Source organism: Lichenostomus cassidix, chromosome 2 (genome assembly GCF_008360975.1).
Source record: "Lichenostomus cassidix isolate B80296 chromosome 2, HeHo_3.0, whole genome shotgun sequence".
NCBI lineage: Eukaryota > Metazoa > Chordata > Aves > Passeriformes > Meliphagidae > Lichenostomus > Lichenostomus cassidix.
This window is the reverse complement of record NC_139482.1, coordinates 91,134,377-91,161,855: the sequence shown is the minus strand read 5'-3', so window position 1 is coordinate 91,161,855 and position 27,479 is coordinate 91,134,377. Positions and strand designations below refer to the sequence as shown.

General features: G+C 39.5%; 2 protein-coding genes across 11 annotated transcripts in view; both read right to left on the bottom strand.

Annotated features, from left to right (window-relative positions):
• TEX10 (testis expressed 10) overlaps positions 1 to 5,345 on the bottom strand; it is a 55,027-nt gene extending 49,682 nt beyond the window's left edge. For 2 of the 5 annotated variants that reach the window (XM_085052366.1, XM_085052371.1), the window contains exons 1-4: positions 5,282 to 5,345; positions 4,639 to 4,865; positions 1,776 to 1,964; positions 476 to 1,182 (exon numbers count right to left, since the gene is read on the bottom strand). In XM_085052366.1, the coding sequence (XP_084908492.1) occupies positions 476 to 1,182; positions 1,776 to 1,955 (887 nt within the window). In that variant the 5' untranslated portion in view covers positions 1,956 to 1,964; positions 4,639 to 4,865; positions 5,282 to 5,345. Of the gene's footprint in view, positions 1 to 475; positions 1,183 to 1,775; positions 1,965 to 4,638; positions 4,866 to 5,207; positions 5,229 to 5,277 lie in introns of those variants that run through there. The other 3 variants (XM_085052370.1, XM_085052368.1, XM_085052369.1) reach the window with 3 other exon arrangements.
• A 2,259-nt stretch (positions 5,346 to 7,604) lies between these two features.
• On the bottom strand, positions 7,605 to 27,466 carry LOC146441758 (uncharacterized). 6 transcript variants are annotated; one of them, XM_085052349.1, is made up of 17 exons: positions 27,336 to 27,466; positions 25,974 to 26,050; positions 24,993 to 25,061; positions 24,507 to 24,537; positions 23,320 to 23,379; positions 22,933 to 23,013; positions 22,150 to 22,286; positions 20,221 to 20,343; positions 18,739 to 18,781; positions 17,737 to 17,856; positions 17,257 to 17,371; positions 15,140 to 15,185; positions 14,780 to 14,839; positions 12,615 to 12,722; positions 11,515 to 11,611; positions 10,063 to 10,260; positions 7,605 to 9,252 (listed from the first exon to the last, which is right to left on the bottom strand). In XM_085052349.1, the coding sequence occupies exons 2-17, from the start codon at positions 26,022 to 26,024 to the stop codon at positions 9,173 to 9,175; spliced, it is 1,419 nt and encodes a 472-aa protein (XP_084908475.1). In that variant the 5' UTR covers positions 26,025 to 26,050; positions 27,336 to 27,466; the 3' UTR covers positions 7,605 to 9,172. The 6 variants fall into 6 exon arrangements, with proteins under 6 accessions (XP_084908475.1, XP_084908474.1, XP_084908476.1 ...); XM_085052348.1 differs by lacking the exon at positions 27,336 to 27,466 and adding an exon at positions 26,688 to 26,817; XM_085052350.1 differs by lacking the exon at positions 27,336 to 27,466 and having other exon boundaries at positions 7,605 to 8,108; positions 9,132 to 9,252; positions 25,974 to 26,469.
• Between the last annotated feature and the right edge of the window lie 13 nt (positions 27,467 to 27,479).

Below are 27,479 nucleotides of genomic sequence, written 5' to 3'. Positions count from 1 at the left end.
CCACCAGACACATCTCATCATGCTGTCCTTTTTAAAAGGAGCTACAGTCAAAGGTAACAGACTCCTAAGTCTATGACAGACTGTTGAAGGTAAAAGCACAAAATTTCAGTTAGATTCATTATCACAAACAAGCTTACATTTTAGGTAAAGAAATTTGCCTATTTGCCCCTAGGTCTGTCCGATATCCTGCAACAACCTGCAAGTTTTCAGTTTGCATTCCAAAATAATCCCAACAGAGCTGGTAACTCAAAATTATTATGAATAGCGTAAAAAAAAGCTTTTGTAGCAGGAAAGTTCATAATATACACAGAACACCATTATCTGCTGAATATTCCTATATTTTCAAGCCTTTGCAGTAAGACTTCACATTACACTAAGTGTCCTAAAATATGGCTAAGGGACAATCCCACAATAAAAAATTAAATAGTGATCACACAGTTGACATTAATTCCCAAACCAGTTAACATTTTCTCACCTCAGTCTAAATGATGAGTTGATCTTTGGTCGTAAGCCACCACTTTCAAATAGTTGTATGTGCTGCTGATTATTTGCATGGAGCTTCCAACTAATACATATTGGGTTCCTCACAGAATGAGAGTTGTCCTTCTGCTCTTGAAGCCCTTCATCCTCTGTATCACTGGTTCCATCTACCACTGCTTGGAGAAACTTCTTAAGCCTGGTAAGTACATTCAACCTCCACTGCTGAGATGTTACTCTGCGATTTGGGTTAACAGAGAGCATCCAGGAAAGTTTGTCCCTGCTTTTCAGTCTTTTTGAGAGTTGCTGGTGAGAAATAAGCTCTACAAAATTCTTCAACAATATAATGCTGCGGTCTGTAAGAAGAGCTGGGTATGCTTCCAATAAAACATCCAAGACTTTCAATGAATCTTCCTGAATTCCCTCACTGATATGAGTCATGGCACTAGAGAGATGGGCACTTACCAAAGGAAAAAATGGAGCAATCTGTTCCGCTCTTATTTTTGAAGCCAAGAACTGCAGCAGGTGAACAGCTGCTCCTCTGACACCAGAATCTTTATCTGTAAACACAGCTGCCACTTCACTTATTATACTTGAAAGGTGTGCATCAATTACAAAGGGATACTGAGACAGGAGTTCTTTGAGTCCAAGAAGTGCATTATGCTTAACCCCAGGACTATAGTGGTGCATCTGTGAGAGCAGATCCTACAAAGAAACAAACATACACACTTGCCATTGTTATTACTTTAAGGTGTTCAAACTTCCCCCACCTATTTTGTGCACATTTTTCTTAAACATTTAAAAATACAGAAGCTATCCTTATGATGTACTGCTGTTCATAATAGCAAAATACATTCAGAACAAACATGGTCATTAGTTCATACCACAACAATGAACAAATCATCAGAAATCAGTGAAAGGAAAAACAGGAGATTATGACTTCTCCTTCCATCTCATTCTTAAGTTTATGCACAACCCTACTGACTCAACAGAGGGATGACCAAATGCAAGTCCTCTCACTCTTGTTCTCAAAAGCAGAACTAAGAAACCTCAGTCTGAACAGCTTACTTCAGTTTAAGCAGAGAGCTGCAAGAGACAGAAGATGACACAAACGAAGGAAAACAAATCCACCCCCCAAAGAAATACGAGATTCTTTAAAAGCAAGGCTGCATTCAGATACCCTGCTGCTTTTCTGTTTTTTTTAATAAATGTTTTTTCCTAAATTGCAACAAACATAGCAAACCTAGATAAAGGGTAAGCAATCTTCTGTTATTTCAGAATGTAATATCACAGTATACCTTTATGTTAAGTTTTCTGTTTTGTGTAGGAAGCACTCCATCTTCTTTAAGCTGCTCAGGAATTTGTATGGCCTTTGTTTTGAAGGTAGTATCAGTTGCATTCTCTAGTTTAGGCTTTTTTTTCCCAACTTTTAGTTTCACTTTTTGGAAATCCTCCTGACGTTTCCTTTTTTTAGTCATTCTGATTATCTGTAAAAAGAGAATTTAATTTGATTAAATGCACAACTAAAGTAGTTTTCCCACCAAAGAGCAGCAACTTATTAACAATGCCTCCTGTTTTCATTCTTTTTTCTATGCATAAACAAGTGTCCACTCCTGAGACAAAATGCTAGACTAAACAGACATGCAGACTGATTCCATGCAGCTGTTCTGGTTTCCAGAAAACACTCTGCTGCTCCTTTGGCCATCTCTGCTCTGCAAATTACCTTATTAAAAAGCATCCAGATATCTCCATCTGCCACTGCTTCATCAAGAGTAAAGTTTCTGATTTTGTTTTAAAAAGCTCCTACCAACAAAGCAACTTTTTACAGAATTGATTCTTGTCAAGCCAAGGAGCTCAGCAAACTGTTCCCTTTCAACTGTACACTGCTCACCAAGTTCATCACTAACAGCACACAGTCTGCACATGTACAATCATAGGTTTAATCAAGACTTCACCAGTAACAGAACACAAGAAACCTAAGAAAACTTCCACTACACACTGAAAAATCCAGTCTGTGCATTTAAAAATAACTGGAAGTGCAGGGGAGATAAGAGGTCAAATGGGCACAGATAGAATAAAAACAATGAAAAATGAAGACACATTTAATAAGGCACAAGAAATAAGGTATATGAATCACTACACTTGTAAGTTGTACAGACACACTGAAATAGAGGTACAATAACCAAAACAGATTAAAACCCCTGTAAGTTTCTAAATGGCTTTTTGGTTTTGTTCTATCTGTTTTGATATTAAAGTACTCTTACTTCTACCAGATTAAAAAAAAAAAAAAAAAAAAAAATCAACACACTGAAAAAACCCAGCAAACACTACAGCACAGATACCTTTATTTAATCCTCCAAAAACAACCCCACGCTCCCAAAAAACCCACCAAAAAAAAAAAAAAAAACCAAAACAACCACTCAGAATCAAAAACCCTGACAATACAGCTGACTGAACCCAAAAATTTCTAAGTAATGTATCCAAACAATGATTCTCTTTGGGTGGATGTGATCATCATTCCTAGAGCTGAATTTCCCAAAGGACTTCAAGCTGAAATTTGTACTGTACTAGAGTATTTCGTATATGCATCAACAGGACAACCATTAGAGAATGTTTTAAAACAAACTGTTACTTTCTATTCTTTTAAAACAATTTAAACAATCTACACAAACATTTGACTACAACTTAATTTCTGCTTTTTACATGCTAGGTTAAAAAATTATATGCAAGACCACTTTAACTGAAGTAAAAATTTGGCATAAGTAATCTACCAACTCAAAAGACTTTTAAGAAAACTTGGAGTCTGGTGCCAAAGTAAAAAGGTCCTTTTAGTGTCCAACTATAACAACCATGGCTTCATAAATGCTTGATTTTTACCATATGCATCTTTTAGGAAAGAATTACAGGAATTTCACTAGTTGATTTATAGAAATAGCCAGAAGCTTTTGATGTAAAACATTATTTCCACTTAGAAGGCTTGCTTTTACAAGAGATGTCTGCCTCCCAATTAGCATTAAAAATTTCACAACCCAGGTGTGCACACACCTGAACAGAGTCAATTAAGTTCTTTTAAAGGAGGAGGCTTATAGAATATCCTTTCTCCTACTAAAAGTAGTACATTTTACCTCGCAGTACATATTCTGGAAATAATTTATTGGTACTCTAAGCCTATCCATTTCCAATTCTTACATACCATCCTAAATCAAAACATAAAATCCTTACAAAACCAAAGCCATGTACATGCCACAGTGTCTACCTAATAAGGCATCAGGCAAAACTGTATACAGCTGATGAAGTTATGTAAATATTTTAATGAAACTTCTTGCTGAAACACCTGCCTTTTGACACAAACTGCATCTCATGAGGAGAGACTGTGGGAGCTGGGCTTGTTCAGTGTGGAGAAAACTGAGAGGGAATTTCATTAATGCATATAAATTGTGCAAAGAGGATCGTGCCAGAGCGTTTTCAGTGGATCCCAGCAACAGGACAAGAAGCAATGGCCATAAACTAAAACACAAGAAGTTGCACTCCAACACCAGGAAGAATTCTTTGCTTTGTATCAGAGCACTGGAACAGGCTGTCCAGGGAGCTCTCTGGAGACATATCAACCCACCTGGATGTACTCTTAAGTCATCTGCTCTAAACTTGCTCTAGGTGATGCTGCCTTGGCAGGGCGGCTGGACTAAATGGTCTCCCGAGGTCCCTTCCAACCCTAACTAATTTGCGATTCTGTGTATTTTCACCTGGCCGTTCTCCAACAGGATTGAGCTAAGTGCACCTAATAGTTTATGCACTAGCACGGTTTTACAACCCAAAACATTAAAACAACCTCAAATCGATGCAAGCTTCCTGAAACGTGAAGCTGCGTGCAGCGCTTTTCAGAGACCACTTCAGATGTCACTCAGCCAGCCACACCTCAGGCTCAGGGAAAATGTTCGGTTACAAGCTGGACTCGATGATATTGGAGGTCTTTTCTAACCTAATGATTCTGGTTTTACTCCCTCGCAGCTCTCACGTGGCATCCTTACGGAACCTCAATACCTTGCTCAGTCAGGAAAATCCTGAGAAACCCGAAGGCAAGGCACACGCCCTAACTCCTCTGATGTGATTTGAATTTCCCCCCGGGCGAGCTCTCTTCCCGCACAGGACAGCGATACTTACTGGCGATCACTTCCGCGCGGCTCCCGCGCCGGCAGCGCATCCCCCGCCGCCGCCGCCTGGCCGCACCGCGCCGCGCCGCCCGACCCCGCGCCGCGCACGCCGTACCCGAGCGCCGGAGCGGCCGCTCCTCCCGCGGGTCTAGGCCGTCACACCGCCTTCCTCGCCGTCCCGGGCATCCTTCGGCTCGTTCGCCGAGCACCGCTTCCCTCCGCCCCGCTCGAGTCGCTCTACAAGGCGTTTAAATAAAGGCGCGTCAGTGCCGGCCCGGCGCCGGGGAGGCCGCGAGTTCGGCCCCCGGGAGCCCCGCAGCGGCGGGCGAGGCGGGAGCGGCGGCGGAGAGAAGCCGCCGGGGGAGCTGGGGCAGGGGCGGCACGGCGTGGCGCAGCCGCCGCCGCCGGTTTCCCCGGGAGCGGCACCCGGCCTGCGCCGCGGCGGCTCCCGCTTTTCCCGCCGCCTCCCTGGCGCAGCAACGTGAGGGGAGGGCGGGTCGCACAAAAGGCGGGCGGCCCTCGGCGCAGGGGCAGGGCGAGCGCGGCGGCCCCCGCGAGCAGGGACGGGCCGCCAGGGACCGTGCCGGGCTCGGGATCCCGATCCTCCTCCTCGTCCGCCGCCGCCTCCCGCCCGCGGCCGCTCGCTCACTCACCAACCACGCGCGCGGCAGCGCCAGCCCCGCTTCCGCCCCCGCCGAGCGCCTGCCCGGAAGTGGCCGCCCACGTGAGCGGCGCCGTCAGCGCCCCCACCGCGCGCCAAGGAGACGCGCGCTTCCGCCGCGGCCGCAGGCGCTAGCGCCCCCTGCAGGCGGGGCGGCCCCGGGGATCCTGTCGGTGTGCCCCGGGCAGCGGGAGCGCAGCGCCGAGCGTTCGGCTGCTGCCGGGATATGGCTTTCCTTGGATACAGCCTCCTCGGCTGCTGCCGGGATATGGCTTTCCCTGGATACAGCCTCCTCGGCTGCTGCCGGGATATGGCTTTCCCTGGATACAGCCTCCTCGGCTGCTGCCGGGATATGGCTCTCCTTGGATACAGCCACCTCGGCTGCTGCCGGGATATGGCTTTCCCTGGATACAGCCTCCTCGGCTGCTGCCGGGATATGGCTCTCCTTGGATACAGCTTCCTCGTGAGGGGAAGAGGAGGGGCAGGCGCTGCTCTCTTCTCTGTGGTGACCGGTGACAGGACACGAGGGACTGGCCTGGAGCTGTGGCAGAGAAGGTTTAGGTGGGATATTAGAAAAAGGTTTTTCACCCACATGTGGTTGGGCACTGGAACAGGGAAGCGATCACAGCACCAGCCTGACAGAGTTCAAGGAGCGTTTGCACAATGCTCTCAGGCACACGGTGTGGTTTTTGGGGTATCCTGTGCAGGGCCAGGAGCTAGACTCGATGATCCTCGAAGGTCCCTTTCGCCTTGTTGTTTTCTGTGGTTCTGTGAAGATGTACTCCCTTCCCCTGAAGCGGGGCTGCTCCAGCGCTACAGCCGACAGCAAGGACGCGCTGATAACCACTGCTGAGATAAGCACAAGTCCTGTGAGGAGCAGCTGAGGGAGCTGGGGGTGTTTAGCCCGGAGAACAGGAGGCTCAGGGTGGACCTTATCACTCTCTGCAACACCTGAAAGGAGGTTGTAGCCAGCAGTGGGTCAGCCTCTTCTCCCAGGCAGTCAGTGACAGGATGAGAGGACACAGTCTTAAGCTGTGCCACGGGTAGTTTAGGCTGGACATCAGAGGAATTCTCCACAGAAAAGGGTGATAAGACATTGGAATGGACTGGCCAGGGAGGTGGTGCAGTCACCGTCCCTGGAGGTGTTTAAGGAAAGATAGGATGTGGCACTTTGTGTCATGGTCTAGTTGACACAGTGATGTTTGGTGGGTTAGACTTGATCCCAGAGGTCTTTTCCAACATAATTGATTCTGTGATTTTTCCAGTGAAGGCACTGCAGAGTCAGCATTGGCATTTGAGGTTATTGTTATTATTTCACATATATGAGGTTATTATTTCACACATAAACCACAGGCATTCTACGCACTTTTGTACACGTATACCCAGATAAAACTTGCTGTTTCACAGGGCTAGTGAATTCCCATGTCAGAAAAAGAGTGCAAAACCCTGGGAGACCCAGGGAGCAACAAACGAGGAGGATGTTCTCATACCTGTCTACAACAGAGATAGGCTCAATTCACACCAGACAGGAACTCAACAGTTGCACACTCTAAACTTTTCATTGTTTGTCAATTAGTCTGCGAACATCCTTCTCCTTTCTCCTTTCTGCCTTGTGTGGGGAGTAGAAGATCTGCAGCTTTTTGTGAAAAATAATTTCCCCGAAGCTCTCTGGTATCAGTAAAATGTGGAAAACCAAGGCAAAGCTTAAAGAAAAATTAATTTTCTCTTAGTTTAATCTTTCTTGTTATTGCTCGACTTTTAATTTTATTAATTCTCTAGTTACCTTAGAAGTCTGCCTTGCTGTTACTGTAAGAAACAAAAATATATAATATTAAATGCAGTCAACAGCATTGTTTAAATATTATCAGTAAAGATAATGCCTTTTTTTTTTCCTTACTCTGCAATGCTGGCACAAGAAAAACATTAAACCTGTTTTGGAACAAATATACAGTTTTCCATTAATATAATACACCAAGCCATAACAAAACAGAGGCAGATACAAAAACAAAATAATGCTTTTTTAGCCTCTAACTGCACCGGTTAAGAAAGAAAAAGATGAAAACAATTGTACAGCCACACAGACTATGTTGGACTGTGTTCTTTGGAAACATTTCCAGAAAGCATACACTTTGTGACTCTTACACAGTTCATTCTCAGCTGTCTTTGAGAGCTACAGCAGCACTCTGCAGCACACCATTCAACCATTTTGTCAGTGTGCTACAGATTCAGGGGTCTTTTCTTTTTCAGCATGCTCCTCTTGCACCCAAGCAAAAAAAAAAAAAAAACCAAACAAAGAAAACCACCTCAAATCCAAGTTATTTCAACGCAATTGTAACTTTATTTCCACTAGGAATGATTTCACAGTAAGAGGAAAAAGAAGCTATCCCAGAGATGGCCTTTTATAATGGCTGAATATTCTGATTTTATTATTTGAATACAAAGATTGTTCTGCGCTTTGAAAACAAACAGGAAAAAGATGTTTCTATTTTTATTTTCAGAATTCAGAATTTTTACTGATTAAGTTCACCTTCATTAAGCAGGCATTAACACTGTTCCTATACAGAGTAAATGAACTGTAAAAACTCTGGTTCCATCTCTGCCTCTGATAAGAATAGATTTAGATGCATTCCAGAAATTCCTCAGAGTTTCTTTAAAACAATATTTTAATTTGTCTGTGAACTCTTTTCCTTCCTGTGTTCATAGTATAAAACTAATAAATTTTGTTGCTGCATTCTTTGTTACCTTATTTTTATTGCATCTTGCATTCCATGATGTGATGTGAAACCATCAAGATGAGGATTTTCAATTTCCATCCAGATCTCAAAAAAAAAGTAAGTTAACATTAAAAAGTTCATTTGCCATCTGGCCCCAGCATGTCTAAATTATACCAGTATTTGGCTGCAAAGCTGAAGAGCTTTAATTAGAACCACTGAATGCTACCCAGCATCACAAGCAGGAAACGAATTTGAATTACACAACTTCACCTTAAAAAAATATTTTTTCCCAAGCACACTAATTTATAATCATTCAAAACTTCTTTTCGCCATCCTACAAAAGTAGAAATCATTAATATATAGACTTTTGCATTCAGTGCAAACCAGTACTACTTTAATTGGAAAAAAAATTCACATTAAAAGAGCCTGAGGCATAGTATAGGCTAGCTTTCATTTCATTCTCGTCCTGGTTGGATAAAAGAAGACAAAAGATATTTTTGCCACCACATCAGTGCCTCTTAACTAGAGCCTGGTTACACCTATTGGGATATATCCCTAAATTTACAAAACATATCTAACTCCTACTAACTTTGCTGAAGCTTCTATGCTCCCTAAATTAGCTATCATCCAGGCAGTTCTCATCTCAGACTGACAGCACTGACTTTTTACTATTATTTTTAATCTTATTTTAAAAATGTGGAGACCTGTTCATAATCCTTATCTGGGAAAGGCTTCTTGATTACAAATTCTTTTGAGGCAGGCCCAGCAGCCACAGGGAATAACTTCCGAGTGTTTGTTGTAGGATGAATTAGTACTGCTGAGTGCAGTAGTTCATTCTGCCGATAACTCTTTGTAAAAGAACCAACAATAAGAAAAGATCAGACTGTCAAGGTACAGTATTTAATAATATTGAAGAAAACAAGTTACCACTTTTAAAAATCTGTTTTAATATGGAAAGGAAGAACATGAGCTTTACAGCCTTTCCACAATACAGAACTTTCAGCTAAATGGATAAATAAATAACAAGAATATCAAAACCAAGTTATTAATTTAAAAAACACTGTAAAAAACTTAAACATAACAAAATAAACTCCATTGAGATCATATGAAGTGAAACAACAAACTTACAGAAAGCAAACACTGCTATATTATCTTTATTAACTACCATGTCACTGTGTGCTGCCATTGCTTGGTCCCCTCAGAGTTCCACTTTCAGTCAGGATCCTTATAACATTCGGAATATCAATTCCTTAGTTAAAGGCAAACAAACAAAACCACAAAATAAGCAATTTTATTATAAAATTCACTTAAAAACACAAGTTATACTGAAACATTCAGATGCTGAGATGAGTTTTGGATCTTTCCTTATTAAAAGAAAAATACCTTAACTGAGAACAATCAGAATGTGCCTGAAAACTGTAAGCTTTCCTACAATGTACTCATCTTCAATGTTCTTTTTTTAACCTTTATGATTCCAAACACACTCTGAGAAGCTTAGAAACATGCACAGGAAACTTCTGAATAAAGTGCAGTGGTTGACTGAAGATATGGGAAGGTTTAATAGCTGACAGTTATTAGAAACTTGTAAGCAAAAAAAGACTGCTTGTCCCTGATTCATTATTATTTCTATGTTACTGTGCAAATACAGTTCCTTCAGGGACCAGTAAATAAAAAATTCTTTATTGCTGGTATTCACAAAACTAGCATTTCTCCACTTGTAGCACAGAAAAGAGTCTGCTTTTTTTCTAATAACAATATGCTTGGTTTTAGTTTACTGTCTCTTGCCATGTAAATATTACTATGCACAAATGAAAGAAGAATTTAAAAAAAAAAAATCAGCAATTATTAATGCCTTGATGGGAAGACAGCCATTCTGAATTACCATTCCTAAACTGGGTCCTGCAAAAGTTAAAGGGTGGGAAAAGAGAAGTCTCTTCAGCCCTCCTTAATTCCTAAAAGTTCTTCGACCCATATAAGTCCTTAATATTTTACAGAGGCTAATAAATGATGTTATGTATATTATTATATATGTATGTGTATACATGTATATGCAAATTACCTCTGAAAGCTGGATTTGATGCTGCTATTTTGTGTAGGGTGGCAGTAACTTCCTCAGCATTCATATTTCTTACACTGTTCAAAAATTCAGTCGTGATGTTGTTCTCATATGCTGTTTCCACAGAACCAGTTGAAAAGTTTTGGGGTTCATCTTCATTGACTGATAAGAACTGCTTTGATGATCTGCTTTTTGAATAGTCTAAAGAAGGGAAATATTGTTTGTCACTAAGAGAGGATTCTGAAGAGCCTTCATTACATATTTCTCTAAATAGTGCTTTTCAAAACAAGCGTTTCTAGTCTGGCACAGCAGCATTGCTGGTAAGGTTCACATATGACTTTGCTAAATTTTCAAACAGCTGAGAGTCAGGAATGCTTTCCAGTTACAGAAAATCCTGGAGAAATGAGGGTGGGGAGGTAGGTAAAAACTATTTCCATTATGCTTACAGAAATGGAATTAAAGTTTCAAATCTCATATATTCTAAGTCACTGTCGCTGTTGAGCAGCTAGCAGAGTAATGAATGCATCGGTTCTCAGTGGCAAGAAGGAATGACCTTTATTGTTTTGATTTCATCACATATATAGAGTTCTCAAAAATCACCCAGATTGGTCAGTCAGAAGCCTTCCCCCAGGCCTGATTGGCCAGGCCTGCACTGCCCAAGTTCTGGGACACTGTTCCAAAAACATCCAAACTTTATCTTTATTTACAAAACACAAGAAAACTTCTCATGGGAAAAACTGTGCTAGCCACAAGTCACCACAATTTTTGTTATTAGCATTGTAATAATTTAGGTTTTCAAAAGCTAAACTTTCTAGAAAAACTAGAAAATTGACACCACACAGAAAGGATCATACAAAATAGCTTTACTAGTATTCTGGGTATCCTGCCTTTCCAAGCATAGGATTGTACTTCCTATGTTTGAGAAAAACAGCCATTTGTGTCAGAAAGGAATGACCTCCAAGAAATCCAGGATACTTTGAAAAAAGTAATCAGAAGTACCAAGGCCAAGTAGCTGCAGTATTCAAGTGTTAAAGGGAATTATCCATCCTCTACGATATAAATTTCTACTAATATCTTGATTCAACTACATCTGCAGGAAACATCTGTACCAAGGAGGAAAAAAATATTGGGGGGAAAAAAAAGCCAAAGAAATTTTGTAAGTCTCCTTAGAAACAGTTGCCTTTGAACACAGGAAAGTCTGAGTTGGTACAAACTAAATTTCTCTCCAGATCCTATAGTTAAGTAGGATCAACGTTTTTTAATAGTCTCCCCTTTCTAATATTAGTAGAGGATGGGCAAAAGACCCCAAAACTATTAATTTATTTTACTTGACTCTGGCTTTATTCTGCTTTTAAGCTCTGCTTTTAGAAAAGCAAGAAGAAAAGGCTTACTATCATTTATACAAGGTTCAGTATTAAGATTAAACCACATTAAAGACTGCAAAGCCAACATTACCAGTGTCAGAGTCACTAATGTCTGCTGAAGTTGGGTCAGACTGTTCTGTGGAATATTCCAGTGCTGCTTGTCCATTATATCCAGCATTGAAGTGGTCCTAAGAGTTTAAAAAAAAAAAAATAGAATCTCATCAGGACAACCTCTTGAAACAATTAACTACTACATTTTTTAGTATCACAAATCAAATAAAAGACCAGTGTCTCTGCTACCAAATCTGAAAAATCAAGTATTTCTTTGAAAATCATAGAGCTAGTAACTGCCATGTATACGCTGCCCGTAGTACCTCTCTATGTCTGAAAAAGCTCTGTATTAGGCAATGAAGTGATACTTAGCCTAATTCTCAAGTTGTCAGAGCTAAAAAGGAAGCATTTTAGACTCAAAATAATAGATTTAGTTAAAAAATTACCAGTTGAAAGATCACAGTTTAGAATACTAACAAGGCCTGCCTAACATGGGAAAATATTTTGGTCTTCAATATCTTGAAGGTTAAAAGTTATTTTACTTAGAACTTCATAGTTTCATAACATGTCAGCAGCCTCAAAGTACTCAAAACACCTCCATATGTACTGCCTATGTAAAGACAAGTCAGTCACAAGTAACGTCAGAGAAGGGAAAAACAGGGTTTCTAATAGTGGAAGAAGAAAGAGACCTCAAAGAGAACAGTTCTAAGGGTAGGACCAGAAGCTGAATAAGAAAAAAATTCATGTCATTGATGCATGATTACATGGTGAATGAAGTGAAGCCTGGGAATAGAAACAGGATACAGAACACAAGTGTTAGGCAAGTCACCAGAGACGAGAAAAGCTTAAGTTAGAATTTAAAAGGGGCAAAAGTAGCAGAAAAATTTAGATGTAAGGAAAAGCACAGGAAATAAGTGACAAGATGATTTTTAGCTTCTATTAACAAGCACCATTGAACAGAAGTTGTTAAGACATGTCAACAGAAAAGCTAAAATTTTACCCTATCATCACTACCAAAATTCATGTATTTAACAGTCTCCACAGCAACTTTGTTTTATTGTATCATCTATAATAATAAAAATGCACAATCACAAGAATCTAGAGATTTGTAGAACGAAACCAAACCAAAATCCACATTACTTTGTTTGATGCAGTCTGTTGACGATATTCCACCAGTGCACTTGTGAGAGTCTGTGTAACTTTCAGGATAAATGAAGCATCATCTTCATTCAATATCTCAAAACTTTGCTAGGAAAAACAAAAACAAAACAGAAAGAAACAAAACAGACAATAAAACATTTTTCCTCTGAAAAACTGAAGTATCACAATTTATAAACAATCCTGCAGGAACCTCATTTTCTCTGCGTCTCTAACCTTCTGTCAGACTTGGCTGAAATTACAAAGCAACTACAGCTTTTATTTTTAATCCCATAAATGGGTAAAGTGGAATGAAAGAGAATCCTAAGAGAATGAAGATGCAGCTACCCAACACAATCATTTGAAAAGGAACAACACAAAAATATGCCTGGAAATATATGGAAGATAATGCTTTTCCTTAAGTATTTTGATCTCTTTCCAAGATGCCTGCATACAAATGAATGTGTACACCTTCCCTGAGGCAATACAATCATAAGCCATTTCTCAGGAACATAGCAAAAAGACAGAATGCTACTGAATTTAAAACTGCATGCTGCCCTGCCTTACATTAACCTTCTTCTTCCCTAAAATCCAAAGGAAAAAGCAGTCTTGAAGCTGTGAAGCTCTACTAGGGGAGCAAGTTCTAGTACTAGCAGTGCTCACAGAGAAGGCTACATGTGTCACCCTCTTGTCTATAGCAAGAGCAAAAATAAACCAGACAAAGTAACAGAGCACCAAGTCTGTGCTAACAGCTCAAAGTCTTCTGGATTATAGAAAAAAAACCAAAACCCTTTAAACACTCCAGACAATGGAAAAGAAGTAATAAAAACCTACCATTAATTTTGTATGAGACAGCCTAACAGGGATTATATTACATTTTTAACACTAATATTATTGATCTCTCCTGGTTTGCACAAGTTGTATTTAATGAAGATCTTGCCCAAAGCTAGCTGGAAAAGGAAAATTAAATTGTGGCAAGGATATCTTTGTTATGAGGTAATAAAATAAATATAATATGGATAATTATTGGACAGCTTTACACCATATGAATCATATGAGTCCAAAAGAGATACCTCTAAAATTATTTTCCACCACATAAGAAACCTTTGAATCCAACAACAGAAACACTTTATGCAGCTTTTTAAAAAATGACTGTAGATGCTAAAATAATTTTCAGCCTTTCCAAAACAGAACATTTTACCAATCACATTGCAAACAGTCCTCTTTTCTTCTCAGGTGACAATCACACTAAGCAAGAAGATGCCTCAAAACAAATTCAAGTTTTATTAACAAGGTGCAACCTCTACACCTAATAATTCCCTATGAAAAAGAGGGAAAAGAAAACATTTTGAGATAGTCAATCGTGTCTAAATTACCATGCAGTAGATCACTCAAGCAACTATCAGTAAAGATTTTCGTAGAGTTTGTCACTGGTGCTTTTATGAAAATCACCATTTCTGTGTGCAAGACCACGATTATTGTTGATACATCTAACAACTGGCAAGTGAGTTTTCTACTCTTATTGATTGTATCACTGCTATGCATGTGTACACAATACACATTTTCTACAACTGAACAGAATTCTGGTGTTCTGACAATTACTTTAAAGAAAAAACAGGCAGGTTTTTGTAGTTCCAGCATTGCGGGCCAGGGCAGGGGGGAACCCTATCTAAAATACACAACTTGCATTTTATTTCTTAAAAATCCCTTCTTTCCTTTCAACATATCTCAAATATTCTCTTCATTCTGCTTCCTTCCATTATGGAATTACATCTTTCCTAATTCCTCATTTGAAAATCGTAGACCAGTTATAGAAACAAAGGCGAAAAAAAGTTTTAAAAGGCTGAATTACCTAACCATGTAGTTCAAGAGTGAACCTAAGATATAGTTGAAAAAAATGAATTTTAGACGCAAGTCATTCCTCTGACAGTAAACCAATACTTTGGCAGAAACAATGTCTAGAAACTTGAGAATTAATAGATATGTTATAAATTCAGTGACATTCATGTTATTCTGAATCCTGCCTTCTGGTAAAATTGTAATCTGTAAGATTACCAGACTGCCTACATTTTGGCTTTCATTACTTGCAACATTTTAAACTTAGCAAATCAGTGATTTCTTTTTTTTTCCCCCAAAAATTACCTTGCAAGGTAAGATTTAACACTCACCAAATAACCCAACAGTTCTTCTTGACTAGTGAATTCTTCAGCATTTGCTGTAAATTCTTGCTGTTTAACATAAAAAGAAAGAGATCCAGAAGTTTATTCCGTGCAGTAAATACGAATAAACAGTAATAGGGATGGTTACTCTAAAATTCAAATTGTTGTGCTGCTATGAAATGTGTACATAGATTTTCATACCAAAGTAGGAAAAAACCTTGTTGTCAATAGTTTAGCCTTAATAACTTTGTAGCTAATTTATTGTCAACAATATCAACTTGAGTAAGGAAACACCACTGCCAATCATATATTAATTATTTCCCCAACTATTTGGAAACTGGAGTAACCCATTAACAGAAGAATATTCACCTCAGGTTCATTGTTTTCTTCCTCTAGTTGTTCATTGGTCTCCCACCTTAAAATAGAATAAATAAAACTTTCAGTTGGCTGATCCAGCAAAAATGTGTAGCCAGCCAATAACTGATAATCAGTTTAAATTCCTGACACACTACTACTACAGTAGTTCTGACACACTCTGAAGGAAAGGTCACATATTATTTCCCCAGAGAAATCCCAGTCATCCCAGATCATCATCAAAATTTTTTATGGGTTTTGGTTTGGTTTTTTTTAGTGTGATTATCTAGCATATAAGTTCCAAAACCTAGAGTAAATAAAAAAGCTTGACATTGATAGTAATAGCTGGAAGATTTTTTTACATACTGCAGCGAGACAAGGCTCCTAATTACAGGAGGATTTTTATCAGCACTTCACAAACTTTCCTTTAAAAAAATTCAGCTATAAAAATCAGAGTTTTACAATGCAGCCACACAAATACTGGACATACAAAGATTCATATGGCTAAACATTCCTAACCCATATTTATGCTGCTCTAGCAATACAACTACTATAGATACATTCAATCCCTTTGCAAGCCCAGGAACCAGGGCTGAGAGTGTCTGGCTGTTTCTTAAATTAACTAAAACCATATGACTACAAAGCCTAAGCCCTCTTCTGTCTTGAAATTTTTCTTAGGAATCAGAAGTTTAGTAAAAGTAGACAATGATAAAACAATTTGCACCTTCAGATTACTGTTCAGAAGCTTAACTATAAAGAAATAAGGAGTCATAGAAATTCTCAGACAGATATTGCAGAATCTTTAAGCAGAAACAAACTGTCAATAAGGATCTGATTTTAATTCTCTTAAGAAATTATATATTGAGTTCATATCTCTTAGTAGCCTTACAAAAATAAACAGTAAAGGAACAAGCTGAAGTTCTAATTTAGTAACTAACTTCCAAATGAGTCTTTCACTCAAACACCTGGCTGTTCATCATCACCCAGGATGATGATCTATCACCAACTATCTGAAGGCTATCTGAATTATCTATCTATCTGATCTATCTGAAACAGATTAAAAGAATAACATTAAGGGATTTTCCAAAGGAAGCGGTTGTTAAAATTTAGAAGTACAAGACTGCACAATCTGGAATGGTACCAGGTAGAAAGAGACAGCAGCATTTCCAGATGTGGATAGCTGAGCTTTTATTTGTTTCCTATTCTTCATGTTTTCACAAACTAGTTCTGATTCAGAACTGTTAAGTTATTTGAACTTAACACAGAGATTCATAAGCCTGGACTTGAATCTGGTTTCAGCTGTTCCTTTTCCATAATGGTTGCTGCACAGAGAGGCAAGTCCTACAAAAATGTATTTCAGGAACATGAAAATTTCTCCTTTTACGGTAAACAAGCAAAAGGTGTTAGCCCTCCACGACTGGGAGAGAGATTACTGGTTTAAAGTTAAAACACATTCCAAGGGAATGTCATTAAGAGCAAAACCAAGTAATTAAATTGTTGGAACGGAAGTCCTGTGTTTGGGTTGATGCATGTATACCCCTTATGGAATGCCCTTCTGTGGTTCCTGGTGCTGCACAGAGATGACCAATGCTGGAGATGCCCTCCTCACACAAAGGCTGCCAGTTCAAAGTGAACTCACAACGCTGTTACTAATAAGATGCTCACAAGCAGCGAGCAGTCCCACCATTTTAGAACACGACTGTTCCTTTGGGTCACTCATTCCTCCACAAAATCATTTGTAAAGAAGAAATCCCAATTGTTACAGCTATTACTGATTGTCTTTCCCTTCCAAAATCAGTTAATATACCACCCTAATTATCTGATCTGAACCTGTAACAGAGATGCTTTTAAACCATGACAAAATGTTCTTTTTGAACATTTTGAGCAGCACACGACAACTGTACCTTAAGGATAACAATTAATTACAAAAGCCAGTTGCATCCAGAGCAAAGTCTGAGGTCACTTTACATACACCAGCTTTTCTGTTGATGACAGAAATTTACAGCTGAGCATAAGTTCAGAATACATGGATTTTACTATGCAAATCCAATACAGACAATTGTCATGTACAACATTTTCCTTTAAGTTAATTTAAGTGGGTTTGAAGGTGGTGATTTCTTTGTTTCTTTTACCTTTCTGAGTTGTTGCCTTTGCTGCTCTCAATAACATTATTAGCTTCAACCTTTTCATCTGGTTTTGCCTGTTCTTTCTGACTTTCTTCATTCTCCTCTTGAACATTATTTTCATCTAAAACAATAAAAAAGTCTATTAAGTAATGTTTTTCCAACATTTTAATTTAAAAAGTATTCTAAACAAAGAATGCTTCTAAAGATATTGTCATTAAAACATAAAGGTGGAAGTAACACATCTTGTGAAGAAATAAAATAAAAATTGAACCTAAAAAATCAGTACAGGTAGAATATTTTCTTCACAAACACTGGGATTATTCTTTCCTTTGCCACAGACCCCAAGGCCATCCATACAACTGTGCAAATTCACCTTTATAACTCAGCTGTGGAAGCTATGAATAGGCAAATACAGAGTAAATAACCCATGCACTGGTGAAAGTTAAAAAAAAAAACAACAATAAAAGAAATCATTTTTCCTCATACCTTGAGAAGGGTCTGCCAGTTTCCCATCTTCATTTTTATTGTCTGTTTTTTCTGTGTTACTAAGGGACGTATCCACATGCTGAACTTTAGCTTTTGAAGGGCTGTCATCTGCATTAAGAGCTAAACAAACATGCTTGAAATGTAGCACAATGGACATCTTGATAGAAGATGGTTCTACTACTGCACTTCAATTTCACCTAGCTCTGTTTCTGTGCAATAGTACTTACAAACACTAAGAATAATTTTCTAAGCATTATTATGTGACAGCACTTGAAATATGAACACAAATCAGAAACAAAGTTTAAAATACTTTATATCCTGGTTATAATTAATTTCTTAAAATATGTCAATACTATAAATGTAGTAGAATGCCACAGTGTCACATGCAAAATTGAATACATTACCCAACAGGTTAGAGTCAAGAAATCTAATTTGAATAGGACTCAACTTATTTCAAACCACTTTCCTAGATTCAAAATGGCTATTTTTCCTCTTTGAAGTATGACACTGCTAATCTAGATCATCTTATTACTTCTATTGAGCTATCTTAAGGCACCATTTACATACTAACATACATTAAAATTAAGTACATTGCTTTTAATTCAAAGCTTTATTTTTCATGCAATGAGGGTCTTATAGCAAGTTTTAGCCATTTCCTCAAGTGGCATGCAGTCAGAATGTCTGTCCACCTGGACAACATTGTACTACAGTGAGTTTTAAAACATTCAACTGAGTGGGGAAGTCTCACAGATAACCCCATTCCTACAATTTTGTGAGTATCAATGGCTAGTAAAACAGAAAGATTTCTTCCAGAGATAAGAGCTACAGCTGTGCTTTAAGAATTCTGTGTGGCTTTCTGTACTGCAAATTAAATAAATGCATAGAGCCCCAACCTGCTCCTTTTGTCCTGTTCACCAAAATGCAGGTGAGTATCTGGTCTGATTTAGATCAAAGCAGGACCATATTAAAAGTGGACAATTTGCACCCACTGAGCACACTTACATTCTTGCCATTTCCTCCTCGTTGTTGGAGTACTTGTAACAACCTAAAAATAAAACCCATTTATGTATATATGACCAGTAGTGTAAAACACATGTGTGCAAATCCCTTAACAAATATTCAAAAAGTCAGTAAGTTAGTTACCTGGACACTTATTTACCACATAAATAAATTTCTTCTATAGCTTAAAAACAAAGAAAATTAAACAGCTGGTTTCAGAAGATACAGAGGTAAAATGAAACCAGGCTACACACGTGTTATATAAACGTTCCTTAAATCAAGAATGGATTTACAATGGATGTAATAAACTACTTAGAAAAACAGAAAGGTCTAGAAAACATAGATGGAAGTAAATATTTCTATATCCATGAACATAAATCTCAAGTCAAATAAACAGTCTCAAGTCAAGAAGAAATTTAAGCAGGTCAAATGAAAAAGTTGCTGCGAACAGTCAGCTGCTTTTCTTTTTAATCAGAGGTTAAAAATCAAGGATATGCAGACAGAATGGATTTGATAATCTGAAATCTCTCCCTTCTACAGCATTCATTCTTGACTTGATATTCCAATATTCCCATACTTGTTTTTCATCAGAAAAAGGTAGGATCAGAGCAGGCTCTTAACCTTGAGCCTAAGTGTGACAGAATCACACAGAAAGAAACATGGGTCTTTTTTCAGATGGGCAGGACATCACCAGCTTTAACACAGGAAGCCTGGGAATTCCACGTTGAAAGGAGACATCTACGCATGTTAAGTAGCATTAGCAAGGGATCTTGTCAAGAAACACTGCTCAACAAGCAGGATGCTGACAGAAATTGAAGTTGGTGGAGGAAACAAATTAATGTGTACCACAAAGAACAGCGAGCACCTCAATAAGCTCGTCATGAATCAGCTTGATAAAGTGCACCTCAAGAAGAAACTTCACCAATATCCTGCCCACATAAAGGTGTTATAAATACTACTGCAGTCTAAGAATCAGCAGAGACAATATGAAGATATCTCCACATGACCATGTTTCGAAAGGTGCAGCTCCCTAAGCATTTAAGCTTATGGAGCTTCTGTGATTCCATAGCATTGCTGATAATCTCATGTTTACCTGCAAATTCCCACACTTCCATCTGTGCTATCAGAAATATTACCTGGTCCCCCTGAGAATTGCCATGAGGTGCTAACAGGGCAGAAACTATTCAGAAAAGTTATAAAGGCAGTTTCCTAGCAATAATGAAACAACTTATTTTACAACACAAAGAGCTGAGAATCTATTAAATATTAGTATATATATTTTGAGTTATTTGTGCACTCAGATAGAAAAATTATGTCCAGAATAATCATGGAAGAATTACTAAAATGACAAAAAGCATCTGTAATAAAGGTTAGAAGAGCAAGATTTTCCTACCATCCAAAACAAATTGGCCCACCATAACAGAAATTACATTCTTTGTTTCTTTATTAAATATAAAACTCCTGGAATTCTTAAGAGAAACGTACCTGTATTTGTTTTCTTCCTTCTTTCTTCTCAATTGTTAATCCAACTTGTCTAACTCTTTTGTTCAGTTCAGAGCCTCTACCCTTAACTTCATCAGAATATGCTATCTCTGGATAATGTTGTCTCTAGAAAATAAATGCAATTCCTTAAGTCACACAACTCCAGCACAGTTAAAAATCACGGGAGACAAATCAACTTCTACATACACATAGCAGAACTTATTAAAATGGTTATGCATAGAATCACAGAATAATTTAGGGAACTGAAGCCAAATCTTCAGCTCAAAACAGGGTTGACTCTGAATGCTGAACTGGTTGCACAGGGCTTTGCCTGCTTGGGTCTAAAAACCTCTGGAGAGAGAGATTTCCCCCCCTCTGGAGAACCTGCTCCAATGCTTGACTGCCCTCACAGCAAAAAGCTTCTTTATGTCAAGTAGGAAAATCCCCTGTTTGAATTTGTGCTCCTGCCAAGAAGCTCCATAAAGGGTCTGTTTCCACCTTCCTAATAACCTCCTCTGAGGTACTGGAGGGTTACTGTTAGATGCCTCTGATGCTTTTTCTTCTCCAGCTGGAACAAACCCAATTAACCTTAACTTCTCTTCATACTACAAGTGCACTTCAGTCCCCTGACTATCTTGGCAGCTCTCCACTGGACTAGTTCAATTTCATAAATACCTTCCTTTCTGCAGTAGCACAAAACTGAGCACAATCCTCTGGATATGGCCTAGCAAGGATCAAGAACAGGGCAATAATCACTGCCTTTGATCTACTGGCTGTACCCTTGTTAGTGTAGCTCAGCTTGCTGTTAGCCCTCACTGACACAAAAGTACACTACTTATCTTGAGCTTGTTATCCACCAGGACCCCCAGGCTCCTTTTTTAGCACAGCAAATTCCAGTCATTTAGTCTCCTGCCTTTTCTACCACCTAGGGTTAATCTATCTCAGGTGCATGCCTTAAAAGTTATCCTTCATGAATTATTGTAATTTTATAGGATTTAAGAATTTATCAGAGATAGCAGCTAACAAGTGTATGATTCAGAACTGCAGGAAACAGATCCAAGTAAGCAAGAAATACAATAGCTGAGAAACATCAAAACTCAGCACACACATCTGAATTAATGACCAAAACCAGCATGATTTTTATGAAAGACATCACTGCACATTCATAGCAGCACACCTAACATTAGGCCTAAAACTGCCCCAAAATACTATGTGAACTCAGCTGTCTATGACTTTAAGATATGTGGAATACAGTAATAATTTTGAGAAACTTTTATGGGAAGTATCAAAATACTTTTCAGAATATTGTTTTCTCAGTTTTGTTGAAGCCCATCCTAAGGCAAATATACTCAAGTAAATATTCAAAGACTGGGCAGCCTCATTTCTCTAAACATATTGAAAATAACAGTGTGTTTGAATATTTGTGAGCTGACATGAACCTCAAGAGCTTTGCCAATTGTCATAAAACAGGCAACAGAACTCACATGGCTTGTCTAGCCTCACAACAGAATACGAGCTGGGTTTTTCTCTCTAAGTCCAAGTCACATTTTATTATCTAATATTTATCATGTTCATTTATACTTATGTTCCTTTTAAAGCATCTGAATGATGGAACAGTTTGTTCATTGATCCCATTCTTTTACATAATGCACAAATCAGTCAAAAATCTATTTCTAGTTCATTTCAGCTATAGATTTCATTACTAGTTGACCAAAACAGTATAAACTAAAAAACTCAGTGTCAAGCAATGGACAGACATACACATTATTGATGAGAAGAATTTTAAGTCTATTCATCACAGTTGCACAACTGCAATACAAGTATTTTCACAAAAGCTTAGGCAAAACCTTGATGCTAATTTTTAAAAAATCAAAATATGACCAGCAAATTCTCTCCTTAAATCATTACATTCAAACAAACAAATGAACTTACCAAGTATGCCAGTCTGTGCTTGGAACCACAAACATGCATGAACATGTTACTCAGTCCTGTTTTACAGTAGCATAGTTGACATTCATAGAGAAAAGGAACATTGTCTTTGGTTCGGTATTCTATTATGTAATTAAGTCCTGTATTAAAAAAACAAACACACACCTTAGGAAATTTGATGTTTGCTGGAACAAATCATCAATGCTGGTTGCAAAATCACTGATTCTAAAGCACTGACATATATGGAAATGTGTCAAATGCATGTCAAATACATAAATAAAGACTTTTAGAACCATCAGCTATTTTATCTTTTGGGTGTCTAGACTTTTTGAACACCAAACGTGTTCAAATGTGATTTTTTTAGGATGCCTTATGTTTACCATATAGGACTCAACGATTTTTTAAAAAAATAATAGCAAAAATTGTGTTTTAAGTATTTAGAAGGGAATATATTTTAATATATGTCCCTAGTTGTTTCTTCTGTCTATCCTATGAGTAGTTAAATTGTAAAAAGCCATACTGATAATTTAAGTTAATTTCTGTCATATCACTTTAGATTGTTTCTAGAGAATACTGTCAACGTGAGATATACAACCATATATGTTCCAAGCCAAATCCAATGATTTTGTCTCTAAAATGTGTCACTTCCATACCATACTACTGGGTACTCAGTGTAACCACAGATTTTATTACACATTACCTAATTTTACATTTAAAAAAACTAATCCATACTCTTTAATAGTAAACATCACAGAAACAAACAATTATAGTATTAAAAGCCCTCACCAAGTGCAGGTTCTGAATCTTTACATGTATTAAGCTGTTCTTCCAATGTCTGTCCATGAAACTTCTCTGGCTCGAGTGGCACTGTAATTCACATACAAGTCAATCTCTGCTCATCCATGGTCCCACATCACAAATTAAGTCAGTTTCTATAAAACATTATCCCCCCAATCTTATTTCCACTCTTTTTAAAGCATCTGGTTAGCAAAAATTGTATTAATTATTATTACAAAATATTACTGTAGATTGAAAGTACAATGAACAGAAATAAATTCCCAATGACCTGCTAAGATCTAGACATTACTTGTAATATTGTACCTCAATTATTTTTTATTTCTTTTTTTGGGGGGGGGATGGGGAAGTGTGGGGGGAGGCATTAAACATTCTTACCAAAATCAGGAAGTTTTGCAGGTGTTTTCACTTTCTTCCTTAAGCGAGTTTCTGTTTTGACTTAAAATAAAACCAAAGAAGAAAGCAAAAGCAAATAAAAAAAAATCCCACAGAAGAGGAAATAAAACTGTTAGTACAAAGAACAATTTGTAATTGTTATATTAAAAATACATATATTGCTATAAAATAACTGACTACTTTAAAAAAAACTCTTTGAGCTTTTACCGACATGACAAAAGCAAGCTATGTTTAGTTTTGAACATGCTAAGAGATTTTTTTCGCAGATTCACAGACTATTCCGAGTTGGAAGGGACCCAGAAGGATCACTGAGTCCTGTACAAGGATTGAACCCATGACACTGGTGTCATTAGCACTGTGCTCTAAAAGATGGACAAAAAACTTTCACACCAAGCAACAACAAAGCTATTTAATGTCAGGCAATTGAATGAAGCAGGCAGAGAGGAAGCTCAATCAAGTTCAATGTCTCTAAACATTTCAGGGCATCCAGTAATTTCAGAGCATTCATTTCTGCAGTATACAGCTTCTAAATATTTCATCACTTAACAAGACAAAAATTCGGAACAAAAATTCCCACATCAGGTTGGTGCAATGTCTAACTTGGACAACAACTTTCAAACCAAATTCTAGGAGCAGTGCACTGTAGAAACCTGTAAATACATTCTGGTGCATCATGAAACCAAAGTAGGAAAACAATTGTGAACATAGTTAGACCTTCACTCCTGGAACTAGATCAGTTCATCAAGACCCAGGGAAGGTTTAATGATTTATTAAACCTATTAAAAATATTTTAAGTAGCTGAAGCAAAGTAACCCCTTTTCAAAAAAAATATAATGTATATACAGTACTTCTACATGCTTTAAGAAGCATAGCTTTTTTAAAGTATATTTTAAATCTTGAAGATCTCAAGGGTCTTGAATTCTTCAGAGTTTCTCAAAACTTTAATGTAGGTGATTTTTTGTATTCTAGCTAGCACTCGTTAATTAACTTTGCATACCTCTTGCTGATGTAACTGATCGATTAGGTAGTTATTAAAGAACACAAGACAGGTTTTAAAACACAAGTCTTGAGAAAATCTTTTTCTCCTTTGTTTCATAAACAATTACATTGAGGCAGGGGAAAAGATGCATATGTAGAACACAACAGGAAGCAAAAAATCTTGCACTTACGGATGCCATGAGCTTTCAGTGCTTCTTCAACCTAGGTTACCAAGCCATCAACCAACAAGGAAGAAAGAAACTTAAGAGTCAACAACAACAATAGAAAGCTTTAATTATATATAAAATAAGTTAGATTAATACCGACATCATAGACTATCTCAGGTGAACAATAATGACATGAAAATTAAAAGACAAAGCCATCTTTTTTTCCCCTGAGGATTGTCTATGATTTAAGTAATTCCACTCTGTCTTTATTAACAGCCATGTATTCACATGTACTGTCTCTATCAGACATAAAGTTTTAACATTTTCTGACAGGACTAATGTACAAAAGCAAGTTCTATTTTATTGTGGTAAACAAGACAGTAAATTAACAAAGTTATCTGAAATCATATGTTTCAGCACCACATTAAAAACTAGATTTCAAACCCCACATTCTATTGCTAAATGAACTGGTAAAATCTGACAAAAGGTGCATTCAAAAACTGATCTTACCGTCTTGTGTTTTACTCCAAGGAAGTGAGTCTGCAAGTTTAATGCAGAAGAACACCAGATTTTGCAAATCTAGATTAAAGAGAAGTATTTCTAGCATTGCACACAGACCAAGAGAAATAAAACATCAATGATATCAAAACAGATCTACTATCAAACTGTTGGTATAGTTAAGTTCTACAAAACTACTACTAGTTCAAAGACAAACTAGAGCAACCTCCTAAAACTGAATTTTGTAAGCCTCCAAGACCATTGAAACACAGAGGAATGAACTGGAATGTCCACATAACCTAAGAAATTCAGATGTCTCCAGACCTTTGTAGTTATTTTGTAACATTTTCTGTATGGGGGTGTGTGGATATGCAAAGACAGATCCAAGATCTTCCTCACACACTCTTAACCAAGTGTGAGCCAGAGGCATAGCTTAGTTGTGACAAGCCAGGACAGCTGCCTAAGGTGAGCCAATTCCCCTCAGAGCAGCATCCACACTAACACAATTACTCGGCTCAGTTTGGGGCTTGCCTCACTCACTTTGGAAAACTTCCCTGTCACAGAAGGGAGTTCAGAACAGCCAGTTCAGAACGGGAGCAGGCTAGGTTTAAGTTCATGTGAATGAACAGCAGCAGCCTGAGTATTTTCTTCTCCTCTAAAAATCCCAATATGCTTTAAAAAAAACAGCAACAAACGTGAAAGCCAGAGAAAATATGAATTTTTTTTTTTCTGAACAGGAGCTGCATTTAATCTTCCACTTTAAAAGGAATGCCTTTATTTAGAAACATAGTATTAAAAGTATTCATTTTAGTAAATTGATCCTCAACACACATCCAAGTCAAACGTGACAAAGACAGCAAAGTAAGTTCAGCTCCAGGGCTATTTATCAATCTTGCTCAAGAGAAAATAAGAACGTTCATACTTGCTTTAGTACAATTTTGTTGCACCAAAATAGCTATGTATTAGTTACAATGTTCAGAAAGTAATACTTACATTGCAGTAAAAAGGGTTTACTTGCTTCTTTATTTCAGTTTCAGTGTCCATATTCAGTCTTTAGATGCTGAAAAACTCTAGGAAAATTGCAGAAAGATTGCAAACTGTTGTTTTAGCTTCAGAAAATTATTTACATTCTTGTTCCGCCTATATGAGGGTGAGGCTTTAATTCCATTTCATTCCAGCTTTAATTTGTGCCTCGCCTTGAGTTACATTCAAACTTTAAATCCCCAGGCTAATAATCCTATTTTCAACTCGAGAGCAAAAGTACAGCACGGAAAGAAACAATTGTACTCCGAGAGTTTCCCTCGGGAAGCATTAGCGTCACCAGAAGATTACGCACGCACTGAAACAAAAAGTAATCCGAGCCATTTCAAGCTTCCCCCTTCTTTCCCGGGATAGGAGGCGCGGGTGGGCTGGGAGGGATGACCCGCACTGGGAGCAGGCAGCCCGCAGTGCCCGAGGCGCGCCTTTGGAACACGAGGCACCCGGCGGCTTTGGGAGGAGGGACACGATCCCACCCGCACCGCGGGGGCCAAGGGAGGAGGAAGGGAGGAAAGGAGGGAAGGCAGGGAAGCAGGGAGGGCCCGAAGCTCCAAACCCCACGGCAACAGCGGGAGAGCGCCCTTCCCGGCACTTCCAGCGCCGCCGGGGAGGACAGACAGCTGCTCCCGCACGGAGCCGGGGCGAGTGCCGAGCCGCCGCCTCACCCACCTCACCCCGGCGGGCCGGGCGCGGCAGGGTCCAGCTCCCGCAGGAGCCGAGAGCGCTCCCCGCCGCCGCACCGCCGCCTGCACCGACCCGCTTGTGGGCGGGAACCGCGTCACGCCGGGCGCGGAAGAGGCGCGGGAGGGTAGCGGGAGCCCGGCCGGGCCGGGGCACGGCACGGTGCGGTACCGCGGGCCGGGAGCTCGGCGCGGGCGGGCGGGGACAGGGACAGGGACAGGGACAGGGACAGGGACATGGAAAGCAGCGCGGCGGAGCGGCGGCCGCGGCACCCCGGCCTCTTCCCGCGGCGGCCGCTGGGGGCGCTGTCGCGCAGGCGCGTCGGGCCGCCGGGCGCTGTCGGAGGTAAAGCCCGAGCTGGGTCCGCGGCCGCCGCACCGGGCCGGGGATGTCCCGTCCCTTCCCGGCCCGCTCCGGGCCAAGGGATGGGGCCGCGGGAAGGGCACGGGCACGGGCACGCAGCGCTGGGGATGTGTGTCCCCGGAGCTCCTCCCGCTCCCGGTGCAGGCGGGGCTGCCCACCCCCTCCCTGGCGGCCGCTGGGTGACCGCCCGCCGCTCCCCACAACACACAAAACCACACATACACACGCACACAGAGACAGCTTCCACTCCCCCGTTCCCGCAGCGCCGCGCACCTGCAGGCTCGGGGTCGCCCGGCACGGCTGTCCCCGCGGCACGGCGGTGTCCCCCGCGGGAGAGGCCGGCGCCGTGCCTCCCGGGCTGCGGCGGGCGGGAATCCAGCGCGGGGTTTGCGGGGAGCTGGAGGGAGCGGTGCCGGC